This window comes from Diadema setosum, chromosome 10 (genome assembly GCF_964275005.1).
Source record: "Diadema setosum chromosome 10, eeDiaSeto1, whole genome shotgun sequence".
Lineage (NCBI taxonomy): Eukaryota > Metazoa > Echinodermata > Echinoidea > Diadematoida > Diadematidae > Diadema > Diadema setosum.
In genome coordinates, this window is record NC_092694.1 from 39,666,170 (window position 1) to 39,680,129 (window position 13,960).

Consider the following 13,960-nt stretch of genomic DNA (forward strand, 5'->3'; position numbering starts at 1 on the left):
ATAGAATACTTGGAATATGAAAAAAAAAAAGAAGTCACAGTCCGCCAATACCAGCTTTTGGTATTCTTTGTTTTCTTTCTTTGTGCTCAAGATACAGAGATGATGAATGAAACGAGATTGATAAAGTCTATAAAACTCAAGTCCAAACCAACAAACGTAACTTGCAAAAAGTGCATTTGCAGAGATGTGGTTCACTACCCTGTCCTAAAGGAAGAATTCTGTGATTTCACTATAGAGCTGAACAGATATGAAACTATTCGGCTCACCCTCTAACTTAAACTGAAAGGATATCACTATAGTAACTCAAACATCTTGGGACAGAGGTCTTCTGTCCGAGTAATTGAATACCACCATATATCTTATTCTTTATGAGAGCTTGTTCATATCTCTCGAGTGATCAATCCTTGAATGAAATTGTATTCATGTTTACCAGAGGGATTATCTTTTCCAGAGACGTCTATCAAGTTCTCTCTTGAGGTGGTGCGAAGGCAGGATTACCTCTGCCTTTCCGTTGGGAGAGTTGGTAACCGATGAGACCATCTAAGACACGGGAGGGGGGCGGGGGGGGGGAGGGGTAGGGGAAGGGGAGGGGGAGGGAAAGAGGAGGGGGAGAATAATGCGAGTGGCAATGAATGTTTCAAATACATTTTTACACGACAAGAAGGTAAGATGTTATCGATAAAAACGAAGATATCAATGTACAGTTCAAATAGACACACGTACACTCAATCATGGAATGTTTCCGTATCTTTTTGTTCTGCACTGGCGTAGCTGTTGTCTTCTTGATATGACGGAACCAAAATTTTGACAATTGTAACTTCTGAACAGACAGCGATGAACGATTTTCCTACAATTTCGCTGATATGATCTACTAATGTTGCTGCATTCACTAAATACACAAGATCAAGTAGGGAAACCTCTAACAAAACCAAGAATCATGTCCCATTTCCGCAGTGCTCTCATTAAAATTTTGATTTTGGTTACAAAGTATTAGATAATTGAGATCATTTCAGTAGATTTATCCACGCGAGTTTGATTGATTTTATCTAAGTAACAGAACGAATATATCTTAAATTGCATTTTTAATAATTTGAAACAATTTTCACATAAAATGCAAATACAAGCTTGAAAAAAGAAACATCGAAGGCATATGCTTTTGTGTGCGTGTGCGCGCGCGTTCGTGTTTTTGCTTTTTGTTATAAAAGAAAAACATTGTAGCTGAGTTATGATGTCACAAACATACCTTCTGAGTTACCTGCCTCTACCGCAGACCTGGTCGGGTGAGATGACCAGCTGAAGCAGCAGCCAATAGAAGACAAAAGGACCGGTAGAAAGACCAGACTGTGCAGCATTCCGAAGACCATCACTAGGAGCATGATCTTGAAGAAAGCTCGGAAGATGTAGCTTGGCGACCAGTTGAGGACGATGATGGCAATTATTGTTGAAAGGGCTCCTTGGAGGATGGGCATTCCGAGAGAGTAGAGCGCCATCACAGCGTGCTGAGAGGAGACGGAGAGTTTATTTTGATGCCTGCCATCGTATTTCTCCCTACCAGTCCGAAAAGAGTAAGTGATGTGGGCAGAGAAGTCAACACTAAATCCTATGCAGAGGATGAGGTTGATCATAGAGATGCTGTCAAGGCTGACATCCCAGAGTGACATGTAGCCGATGATACCAGTCTCGATGGATGCTATGCAGATTATAACCACCAGGGAGCAGATGGGGTTTGGAATCAGGAAGAGAGCCACTACGAACATGCTTGCTACGGCAATGCAAAGATTTTGGATCGTGACGGGACGGATCCTAGAATACTGCTCGTAAATAATGAAGAATGGTGAAAATGCAATCAAAGATATGTCGGCATCCCTTGCCTTTTGACGCACGTCCTCCATCATCTGTACTTGCTGGTTCGTAGTCGACAAGCCGCCTGCAGTGATTATGAATCGCGAAGCTGCTATCTCACTTTTATTTGAGCCATTTCTAAAAACGATATCTTGGTTGAACTTCGAGAAGGAGGGGTTTTCAAGGAAGTAGTCAACAAGGAGGCTAGAAAATTGTCCAGGATCTGTCCTTGCACTGGTAGAAATGTTTGCTCTGTCGAGGAAGCTTAGAAACTCTCGAAGCCAGAATTCGGTATACATAGAAGAAAATATGTATCCACTGCTTTCAAATTCTTCTACGATGCTTTCTAATTCTTGTTGTACAGCAGGTTCACTGTAATTAAGCCTTTCCTGGATTACGACTGACACGAATGGTCCATAATCTGAAAAATGATCAGACTGACGCTCAAAGAATTCGTAAGCAGGGGAACCTGTTCGGGCTAACAGCTTCAGCTCAAGACCCTCCGTAATATTCAAGCATCCGTAGATTGCACCGCCCAGATAGGCACAGAAAACTACAATGGTGAGGATCTTTGAGAAGGGCGTTAGTAGTATCGGTCCGTAGTATTCTTTGAAGAACGTCATTAGACCAATCTCACAGGTCTTCTTTTTATTGTCACGGCGGTCCTCTTCCGACAGTCCGCCCGCACAGCATAGCTTGTATGCCGTAGAGGGCGCTTCATCGCGAGGTATCACTTTCATCAGAGTCCACACGTGACGATTTGCTGCCTCCCTGCGACCAGTGAGCGCCATGCAGGCTCCGAAGAAAGTGATCTGTAAAATGTAGTCGAAGATAACGGCGACGCCGGTGTAGAGACAGAAGACGCGGACTGCCGGAAGTGGGTTGATCGACCCTATACCGAAGGCGAGAGCGTCGGTGATGCTGGTGATGGTGATGGAGACTGCCGCCTCGGAGAAGGCCTTCCCCATTCGCTCCTCTACACTCTCACATGGACTGGTCTTCCGCCAAGCAGCAAGCATGATGAACATGTCATCAATCCCAATGCCTAAAAAAAGATCAAAATAGAAATCAAATGAGGGGTTTCCGTTCCTGGTTAATAAGTATTTCTGCATGGGATTCGAAAATGCACGATAGTTTTAAGATTTTTTTTTCTAGGTTCGTATCAAGTAAAAAGAAGGAACCTTCGATGAAAAAAAAATGTTGTTTATATTCATAGATATAAGATTGGCCTAGACGTAACTGTGGCTGAATTTATAGATGTGAATGCTATTCAAATGATATAAATGATTTACCAGGTCACGCCAACCTTTACTCTCTGTCTTCCCTCTCTGTCTCACTCTCCAAATTAAATAAAGTAAAGAAGAAATAATTTGGAAATGACATCTTCCTTCTTTTACTGAACAAACTCTCCTTGGGTGGGATAAAAGCTCAATCTTCCTGCATGTTTGTTTTTGTTTTTGTTTTTTGTTTTTTGCCAGTATTTTTGCCAGCACTTAGAAACATGACACAACAAGATAATTAGGGTTTCAGCGCTTGTTTTTATCACAAGCAAAATATCACAGATCACAGAAATGTAAAGAACGAATAATTTAATTTCCTTCTAATGTAAATTTCATTTTATTAGATTATAAGAAAATATTGTTATATTGAATTATAAGAAACCATACTGATACATTGTTGCCCTATATAGTTTGTCGTATACAGACGGTGATAAGTCAAAACCTCTTGTGCACTTTAGCAGTTCAGGACCGGGATGCATTATGATAGTATGATAGTATAAGACTTCAGTGCGTGCAATCCGAGGAATCGGGACCTTTACCGACGATTAGGAACGGCATTGACGTGGCCACAATGTTAAAATTGACTCCAGCGTAGGAGAGTAGACCCAAAGATGAGGCGACAGCTAGAGATGCAGAAATTGTTCCCAAAATACCAAGCCAGGGTTTACTGAAAACCCAATCTGCTACCACACAAGATGTGATTGCAAAGGTGAAGAGAAGAGTATACGAGACGGAAAAGAGTGGTATAACGTCCTGTGTTGAATGTCCTACTTCGCTATCAAGTGAATGGGAATGGATGTACGAGATAGAAATGACTGTTGAGTCAAAGTTTGCTGCGAACTGCTCAAATTTGTTTTCCCAGTCCTCGCCCTCTCTCTCTAATGTCGACGTTGTTTGCAAGATATACGTCAGAGCAAGTAGTCCTGCTGTCACGACTGTGGAATTGTCGTCAGCTAAGTCTACATTCCCGAGAGTGGCACCCAAAAAGTAGATTTCTGCACCTGATGATTTGAAGAATGGATACGTGAGAGTGACACTGTTCATATAACTTTCGTTGTACTTGAGAATCTGCAGAACAGGATTCTCCACACAGTTACTTCCCTCCACAGCACAGAGAGACTCGTAGGTATGTCGCACACCACTAGTGTTGATAACTGTCACGTTCTTTAATTCACGATCGAAGCGAATTATTTCAGAAATCACATCCTCCACCAGCACGTTTCCTCCACCTACTGGCTCCACGATAATGTTTGCTGATAAATCATTTGTGCCATTTCCACGTGATGCTGAGTAATGGTCATAATCTACTGGGAAAAGACCGTCAAAAATGATTGCGTCATCGCGTGCCGTGCTAACATCGGGCGTGAAGAGAAAGATGACATCAGAGTCTACGCGAAGAAAAATAATTCCAGTCGATAAAAATCCCGCCATAACCAAAGAGGTAAGCAGGAAGATAAGAGGCCATCTCGAAATGAATTTCCCATAGTTGTAGAAGACCTTCGCCAGCCCGCGGTCAATACAGTCACAAACGGCCATCCTCACTCGTAGAACAGTTTCGAGTTTGATAGTTTTGGTTAGTCGTTCAACCCTGTCCGGAGACGCAGGGGACTATGCGTGGATTAAACTTGGATGTCCTACCCAAAACTTCTGCAAAAAAAGGCAAAAAAAAAAAAAAAAGAAAGAAAAAAAAAAGAACAGAAAGGGAAAGGAAAGAGGAAAACATTAAAGGAGACCTCCGGATGATTTTCAGATTTTTACATTTGAACAACTATGAATTAGTTATACTGAGGACAGAGTTTCAGAATTTGTGATAACTGGGATGAAGAATAAGAACATTTTCAAAATTTAGAACATTTATTGCAATCAACAAGGATGATGACATGGCAGAGTCACCATAAGAATGCATGAGTTGGGACTCAAGGAAGTAGAATAAAAGAAGAAGGCATGCATAGATTATACACAGGTGAACTCGCAACCAAACAGTATTGTAATGGAAATACACTGCTACATTTCTGAAATATGTGAACCTCCTATGTCATCATCCTTGTTCAGTGTAAGACCCCGTTTACAGCCCGGCCTCAATTGCGCGGCCGAGCCTCGCAATTGTGTCCGTTTACACTGCTCGGCCGCGCTTTTAATTCAAACCTTTCAATATTTTGTCGTAGTGGCGCTCTGCTTGTAAACAAACGCAATTTGGTATAGTCTGGTTTTCAGACCCTTTGCCAAATGGATTCCCGGCGTTGCGACGAAGTCGCCGTTCGGGCAAAGGCCTTTTCCGAAGGAAAAATCCTTTGCAGGACAAAACCACCTTAAACTATACTAGTTGTCGACGTTGAGAGGGTTAATATCGTGAATAGCGAAATAGTAGGGCAGAGGGTCTGGAAGGCAGACTAAAATTGGCCGCGCATTTGGCCCAGTTTGCGTTTACACCAAGACCCCGTTTACAGTGCGGGGCCGGGCTCGGCCGCGGCTCGGCCGCGGCCGAGTCCGGCCTCAATGACCCTGTTTAGAGTGCGAGGCTCGGCCGCGGCCGAGCCGCGGCCGAGCCCAGCCCCGCTTCAGTGTAAACGCGCAAAAGGCCAAATGCGAGGCCAAAATTGGCCTCGCATTTGGCCTCGCTCTGGAGGTGGTCTCGGCCGCGGCCGAGCCGCGGCCGAGCCCTGCCTCTTCTTGGTGTAAACGCAAACTGGGCCAAATGCGCGGCCAATTGCGCGGCCAATTTTAGTCTGGCTTCCAAACCCTCTGCCTGTATCTTTCGATGTTCAGGATATTAACCCCCTCGACATCGAAAACTAGTATAGTTTAAGGTGGTTTTGTCCTGCAAAGGATTTTTTCCTTCGGCAAAGGCCTTTGCCCGAACGGCGACTTCGTCGCCACGGAATTCATTTGGCAAAGGGTCTGAAAACTAGACAATACCAAATTGCGTTTGTTTGCAAGCAGAGCGCCACTACGACAAAATACTGAAAGGTTTGAATCAAAAGCGCGGCCGAGCCCAGCAGTGTAAACGGACAAAATTGCGAGGCTCGGCCGCGGCCGAGCCGCGGCCGAGCCCGGCCCCGCACTGTAAACGGGGTCAATTGCGCGGCCGAGCCTCGCAATTTTGTCCGTTTACACTGCTGGGCTTGGCCGCGCTTTTGATTCAAACCTTTCAATATTTTGTCGTAGTGGCGCTCTGCTTGTAAACAAACGCAATTTGGTATTGTCTGGTTTTCAGACCCTTTGCCAAATGAATTCCGTGGCGACGAAGTCGCCGTTCGGGCAAAGGCCTTTGCCGAAGGAAAAAAATCCTTTGCAGGACAAAACCACCTTAAACTATACTAGTTTTCGACGTTGAGGGGGTTAATATCCTGAATAGCGAAAGATACAGGCAGAGGGTTTGGAAGCCAGACTAAAATTGGCCGCGCAATTGGCCGCGCATTTGGCCCAGTTTGCGTTTACACCAAGAAGAGGCCGGGCTCGGCCGCGGCTCGGCCGCGGCCGAGACCACCTCCAGAGCGAGGCCAAATGCGAGGCCAATTTTGGCCTCGCATTTGGCCTTTTGCGCGTTTACACTGAAGCAGGGCTGGGCTCGGCCGCGGCTGAGCCGCGGCCGAGCCTCGCACTGTAAACGGGGTCCAAGAAGAGGCCGAGACCACCTCCAGAGCGAGGCCAAAATGCGAGGCCAATTTTGGCCTCGCATTTGGCCTTTCGCGCGTTTACACTGAAGCGGGGCTGTAAACGGGGTCTAATTTGTTTAAGGTTTTTCAGAGTATTGTTTCTCTGCTCAAGAACAACAATAAATTCCACAAATCTATACATGGAGTTGTCGACTTATGTACTGCATGATGTGAAATTATGAAAATCGTCTGGAATGTCCCTTTAAGGTGTCATGTAATATCAAACCAGTTATTACATTTGTCACATTAATAAGCTGCCAACACTATTGGTCACTTGGACAAGGAAGACAAACGACCATAGCAAACCGTTTTCTCATACGAGGTGTGAATCAATTCCAATATAAGAACCATATGAAACTACTTTCAATGGAAAAACGTGACGGCTTAAAGCAAACCAAAATCACCCAGCAAATAAATGTTCATACAGTTAGTATACCTGAAAAAATGGTATATCATATCATATTCATAATGCCTTCATGTTAAAATGCGCACATGCATTAATCTATATTTCATAAAATGGGTTCAAGAATGTAGCCAATTGGAAGCGCTGAAATGAGTCACGTTAGAGTGCATTATTTTTTACGATCATGCACGGCCTGACGTCACAATGTTTACACTAGCAGTGCGCACTCAATCAGTTGTTACAAGTGCGCGTCACGCGCTACTATACGCGCTGTCAATCCTGTAAACAACTTCTAGTTCGGGCTGCCAGCTGGCCTTTCTTGTGCATAACATGTATTGTGGCGTACGTATACTGTTATACGTAGGCCTACAGTACTTATGTGCGGGATTTCCGAGTGCGACGTGCGTAAATGTTTGGGACGAACATCTTCGGACATCTTGACTTTGAGCGAGTGCTACATGTAGCTGACTGGTATTGACCCACATAGGTACGTGAAAAATGCTGTTTGTTTTCGACCCATTTTGTAAAACAAATGATGCACAGGATTATTTCGTGGCGTTAGTGAAGGTGCGGCGCACCTTCACTAACGCACTCTATCCTGTGCATCATCTGTGTATTACAACATTCGTTTGACACATATACCACAAGAAAACTAACAAAAAACAGGCATTACATGGGAGTGTGGTCGTTGACAGCAGCACAACGAAAAGCACGAAAATAACCGTTTCTACAGAGAAACTGCAATCACCTCAGAGACTGATCAGCATTTGAACTCGCGTAATTGGATGCAATCAACGCTAGCTCACACAGAATGAAAATCATTACCAACATGGCGTCCAAGCGCTTAATCCGCCTAATGCGATTTTGTGGATGGTACGTAAAGATTCAGAGATTCTGAAATTATTGTTCCCGTCTCTTTAGATCCACTCAGTGTTCTTCTAAAGCTTGTAACTCAACACACAAAACAATCGTTTCCGATATAATTCTACTTATTTCTCCCAATAGCAGTAGTCTAGTCGTGAGGTATAGAAGAGAGTTTATACACACTGAATGCGCGTCGACTATGGCTGACCGCAAATCATTGTGCAAAATACGAGAGTTGAGTGAGCGCTGTCGCCGCTGTGAGACACAATTTGTATCAATTGGTAAATGTACGTATGAATATGAGTAATCGGACTGATGAAACAGTTGTCATTTTAATATCCACAATTATAAACATTCAGATATTTTCAAATGTGGGCGTATCTATACCTGATCTGATCAAATACTGAAACAGAGATGAGAAGATAAAGAGAGAAACGAGGGGGAGGGGAGAGAAATACGGAGTGAGCTCTCCAGAGAGAGAGAGAGATAGGAAGGGGGAGGAGGATAGGGAGAGTAACATGACTTCAGTATTTGTACAAAATGGCCACACAGTAGAAACTGATTGTTACATTTCCCCTCACATGACATGAGTTCTCAAACTTTGAATTCGTTGACGATTTTATGGCAACCACAAAACAAAAAGACCAAAAGGAACAACAAAAAGTGATTGGGAACATAACAATTCATTATGCACTTTTTGCACTCTTTTCGTAACCTTGGAATCTTCAGCATTGTCACTACTCTTTTCTGTACTTTAAATGTATCATAATGATCAAAATAAGTATAATCATAACAGCATAACAACGATAGAAAGCAGAAAATCAGACAAAATGCAAATGCTACCTTACCTCAAAATAATTATCATCTCTGTTGTAGAATAAAGATATTTTCATACCTATAACGCTGGATAATGAGCTGCACGAACTGTTCGCTGCAAATAAACGTGCTGTCTGCCATTCAGGTTGGTCGAAGCTATTGTACCAATAGCCTTCAAATTCAGTTCGCTTTGTAAAGGGACTCCATCGCTCAATGCTAATTTGCATGCTGTTCACTTCTTACAAGCTTGCCTTGACCTGCATGCATTAAAGACTCCAGGTAGATAATAGAGGTCGATTAGCTCTCACGTACTTTGACATGTGAACAAATTTTGTATATATTCGTTCAGAATTCACTTCTCTCACATAATGAAAGAACACTTGACTTGTCTCTTTCAGAAGGCAGGGGGATGAAATATGCACTTTTCTAAAATAACATTTTGTGAAATTCTCTTTATATTTTCCTTATATCGTTCTACGCATGTGACCTCATACACTCTACTATAGTCTTCTCATCCAGCGGTGACTGCGCAGAAACCGCATAAGTCATTAATTTTGAACGGATCGTCCGACTTTACCCAAACTTTCACTGATGTGTTTTACTATTGCTGCATTCACTCGATCAACATGTATATGAAGGTGGACTTGTCCTTTAAGCACGTGAGACCACTGACGTCATAAATATATCTATAGTACACAATTAAAATGGTGAGGTAAGAAAATTTGCCAGCAGGAAGGTCATATTATTTCTAGTGAACAATACGCATTGGAAATCAACAGTGCAAAGCAGATTTTCTTTTTCAGCTGCATGTACAGCTGTATTTGACACGGTAAGGCTTTTCTCATGGGGCGCCGTACTGACTTTAGAATGCTGTAGTAAACAAGAAGGTCGCATTTCTGTTAATGGATGTGGTCGGTCGATTCGTTGACTGCGTGGACATGACCTACTTCAATACTTGTGTTCTATAGAGGCCAAACTACACATCGTATTTTGTATCATGTTTATGATATAAAATGGAGCCGCCATCTTTCTAGCTATTGAAGATGAATAATCGATTTGTTCATCAATCGACAACTGTTCTGAAAACATCTCCATTGTTTTACCTTGTCCCTCTCCGTGCCACATTAATGATCTGTCTATAGATTTGTGCGTGACATTTGACTCATTAACACAGAAATACAAGTAAATTCCTTGATGAACTTCAAGTTGCAGATTCATACTTCAATGCCAAACAATTGCTAAAAGTGATCGTTACTCTGAGTCTAAACATTTAAGCGTATATCGTCACTAGTTAGAGATGTAAGACGTTGCTGTTTATTTCTGTTTGAAGAGAACTTCTCTCGGTTTACTGCACAGCAAGCAAAATATAATTTTCCTTGTAATGAAATTATAATTGAGTATCTGAACATAAGAACGACCCAAGTCCATGGAAGACCATTTCGAGTAAACTTAAAAAACTTCATATCTTTTTTATTTGTCCAATAATATTCTATTTAACTGTGATGGGAAGGGAACATTGTATATACAAATTAGAACATGTGTTATGACAATTAACATTTACATTAATTGTGGAGAGGCCATTTTGTGTGATGGACTTGGATCGTTCTTTACATGATATTCTGCTATAGAGATGAGAGAAGGATGAGAGAGGGCGCTGAATGTAAGAATGACCCAAGTCCTTCATTCCTACATTCATATAAGATTTAACTCATTCATTTCAGGTACTTCCGGGGGTAATTAGGATTTATCATTTATACACAAGATGAGTCCATGCATAAGCTACAATTTCCCATGTCAAACTGAATTTGGCCAAAAATTGGACTTGGGTCGTTCTTCAATTGTAAAGGTATATACTGGAGGACTTCAGCTCAAGGTATTACACACAGTGTGGAACGGAAGGAAGAGTGCGGTCCGTCTGTACCTAATTAGCTGAATGGACGTTGAGTGTTGCTTGATCAAAGTCAAAAGGCTGTTGCTATGAGGACTGACAGGGGTTTGTTCGCATCCTGACCACTTATATCTACAGGTTGACGAGGCTGGTAGTTTAACTCTTTTTAAAATTCTTTATTCGAATTTCGTTCAGTGCCACAAAATCCACATTCACAAAAGCAAAACAAAACATTTTACACATACAAAATACATTTATGATAAACACAAACATTGAACAGAAATATATTAATCCTACATTATGACTCATTTGACCAAAACCTAACTCCTTTTTTTTTCTTTCTGTTAAAGCACACATCCACGAACACCAGGCTCCATTTGTATAAGCGCAAACATACTATTAAGACATACATGTACATGTAATTTCCCCACTCGAAACAATCTGAAATACTATTTGTCCACACGCAAATCACAAACATGCTCACATATGCAGCCAAAGCGCCCCCTCATTTGCCTCAAACACTCCCAGTGATATCAAGTAACGATTAAACAAAATAAAAAGTACTGAAAACAAGGCACTTTGATGATATATTCCTGATAACTAATACATTGTAAAAAAAAAAACCCAAAACAAAACTGAATCATCTTTTCTTCAAATGCCTGATTTTTAAGAGCATAATGGTTAACGGATTTTCCGAAGAGGATAAAAGTGCATGATTATTATTAATCATTTTAAACGTAACATGTGCAAGAGACTTGTTTAAGCTGCATGTGAGCACATTGGGGCATTCGATCAGCGATACAAGTTGAAGTCAGATAAAGCAAACGAGCTTATTTTGCCCTTGGAATAAGCATTAATATATATGCTTATAGGCCTATACACGTCAACTTGTCACAAACACTTCTGAAAGACAAAGCAACAGATCAGCTACAACCAGAACGGCTAATTTGCCCATTCACTACGTTCATTACAACTGAGGAGTCAAAACACTGTGCACAGAAAGACAGTTGCCACCGAAAAGGGCTACACGTTTTGTTCACATGATCAGGTATCTGGATTACTTACAATACACAGCAAACTGCATGAGTACATTAATCACCAGCAGCTTGACAGCAAGACTCGTCGTCTCAGTCTTGAAGCCAAATCAATTCGCAAGATTAACGGAGGCCCATACTGTTGTTTTGAATCCCTTTGCTACAAAGTACACCTATATACTAAAGTTGCGATTATAATACCCATAATGCTTTAAACAAGTATGGATTTACACGTCGTGCTTAGGCCCTATCAATACTAAAAGAAATGTTACAGTTAAAAGAATAATTATAAATGCAAATCAGACAGATTGTCAGATAAGTATACTAATTTCTGTTGATAAGAGATATTGGAGATTAAAGCTGTTACAAAGAAAACAATTAAGCTATATGATATTGCAATATTTAAAAGTCTATTTCTTGTTATGTTAAGAGTGCGTTGTCATTGGGAATGTGTTATTCTTGTCTATTCTGGTAATAACCTAACTTAAAAATCAACATGGCGTTCGCCTGGTTTGCATTCAAACTCTTTAAGTAGTAATAGATGACGTAAAGTCATTTTCTAATTAATACATGTCAAATGTCAAAGATGTCTGTATAGGAAATACAGCTTTAACGCTATTGTCCGTACTAACGTATTCTGCTTCGAATTATTGTAATTACAATATGTACTACCTTCGCAATATTCTCACGAGTAGTCACGGTATAAGCTGACATCAATTTCACTATGTATTAGAATGACTCATGTCTTTTACGTTTGTCAGTAACTTTGATGCCCACAATCAACATCTAACATTCTCTTCGAATCACTCAAATGCATTCTTCCAATGGAGGTCCTTGAGAGAGGGAGCTACAGACAACATAAAAGTGTTTTGTGAAATACGGTTCATGGATTACAACCACTCATTTTAGCTAAGCTCAAACTCATTTCTAACATAACTCTGCACAGGCCAGACACATATAAATAGCGTAGAGCTGATTATATTCACGCATTAATGTGAAAACTCTGGTGAGTGGAAGATAACCAGCTAAGAGGCCCTCGTGCAATTGCGCCCCGATCCCGAAGGCGAAAAATCTTGTGAGCGAAGACGAATCGATTCGTCTTCGCTCACAAGATTTTTCGCCTTCGGGATAGTGAGAGGCCGACAGCTTGGTTGTCGGATCAACGATGTACCGTAATATAACGGAGTCTGAATGGCACAGATTGGTCAAGACTAGTGCCGTATATAAAGCACTATTTAAAGGCCGTGTCACACCATTCCGGGCAAGCTACGCGGGCTTGTGGCGAGGAGGTAGTTTCCAGCACGTGGAAGATTTTCAGCGGGCGAACAAGAATGTTTGCAATTTTCATTCATGCCTTGTCATACCGTAGGCCTACGGGGGAACTTCTGCGGCTTGACTTGCGGGGAAACAAATTTACTCCCCGTGGAGCTCTCCGCATTTGGTCCGCACCTGACAGTATCTAGCGCGTAGTTGCCCGGAGGACTTGTGCTCACGCAAGTCCGATTTAACCGCAGCCAAGTTTTGAGCATGACCAAAACTTTTTCCGGGTGAGTCGCGGGAATGCTCGTAGAGGTCCACGCAGAACGCCAGTAGGAGACCCTTAGCGGCAGTACTTCCCAGGCAATTCCCACGCAGGTACTTCGCAGTCCCGTATGCAGCCAAGATGATGAAATTCTGTGAGATTTCAGCCATTCCATTAGAGGAATTCCTTTACTGAGTTGTCAGCCCCCACGCGACTGGTACAAAGGTCACACAGTATACTCGCAAGTATAACGCGTCCAGCAAGTAAGACACATGCGCTGACTCGCACAAATCCTTTTCCGCCCTCAGGAATGTCCGGTATGCTAGAAAATCCCTACGCGTAACAAGCCCGAGTAGCTTGCTCGGAAAGGTGTGACAGGGCCTAAACACGGTTGCGGGTAAAATAATATGCGTGCGCACCTCCGGGCGACTACTTTTGATCGAGATACAGCTAGGTACTGTCATGTGCGGATCATCTACGGGGACCTCCGGGTAGTCAAAATTGTTCTTTGCAAGTCGCACGCAAGGTTGGTGTGACACGGCCTTTATAACTACGCAACAAAATCATCTAGAGTGACGAATTTTCATCAGGAGCGCACTCCATAAAACGTGTCTGTCATGGCTATGTCTCGCTCCGATCTGGATGGTTGGGTGTT

General features: G+C 42.2%; 1 protein-coding gene across 1 annotated transcript; it reads right to left on the reverse strand.

Annotated features, from left to right (window-relative positions):
- Window positions 1-460: 460 nt before the first annotated feature.
- LOC140234004 (patched domain-containing protein 3-like) lies at window positions 461-4,658 on the reverse strand. The gene is made up of 3 exons (XM_072314090.1): window positions 3,662-4,658; window positions 1,244-2,887; window positions 461-540 (listed from the first exon to the last, which is right to left on the reverse strand). The coding sequence occupies exons 1-3, from the start codon at window positions 4,656-4,658 to the stop codon at window positions 461-463; spliced, it is 2,721 nt and encodes a 906-aa protein (XP_072170191.1).
- Window positions 4,659-13,960: the final 9,302 nt, after the last annotated feature.

What these genes read in the sequence shown, in the direction of transcription:
- LOC140234004 (XM_072314090.1), bottom strand. Translation starts at nt 4,658, where the DNA reads ATGGCCGTTTGTGACTGTATTGACCGCGGGCTGGCGAAGGTCTTCTAC. An exon ending in AATGCCGTTCCTAATCGTCG is followed by an intron (nt 2,888 to 3,661) that starts GTAAAGGTCCCG and finishes ATCTTTTTTTAG; the next exon opens with GCATTGGGATTGATGACATG. An exon ending in AGAGGCAGGTAACTCAGAAG is followed by an intron (nt 541 to 1,243) that starts GTATGTTTGTGA and finishes CCCGTGTCTTAG; the next exon opens with ATGGTCTCATCGGTTACCAA.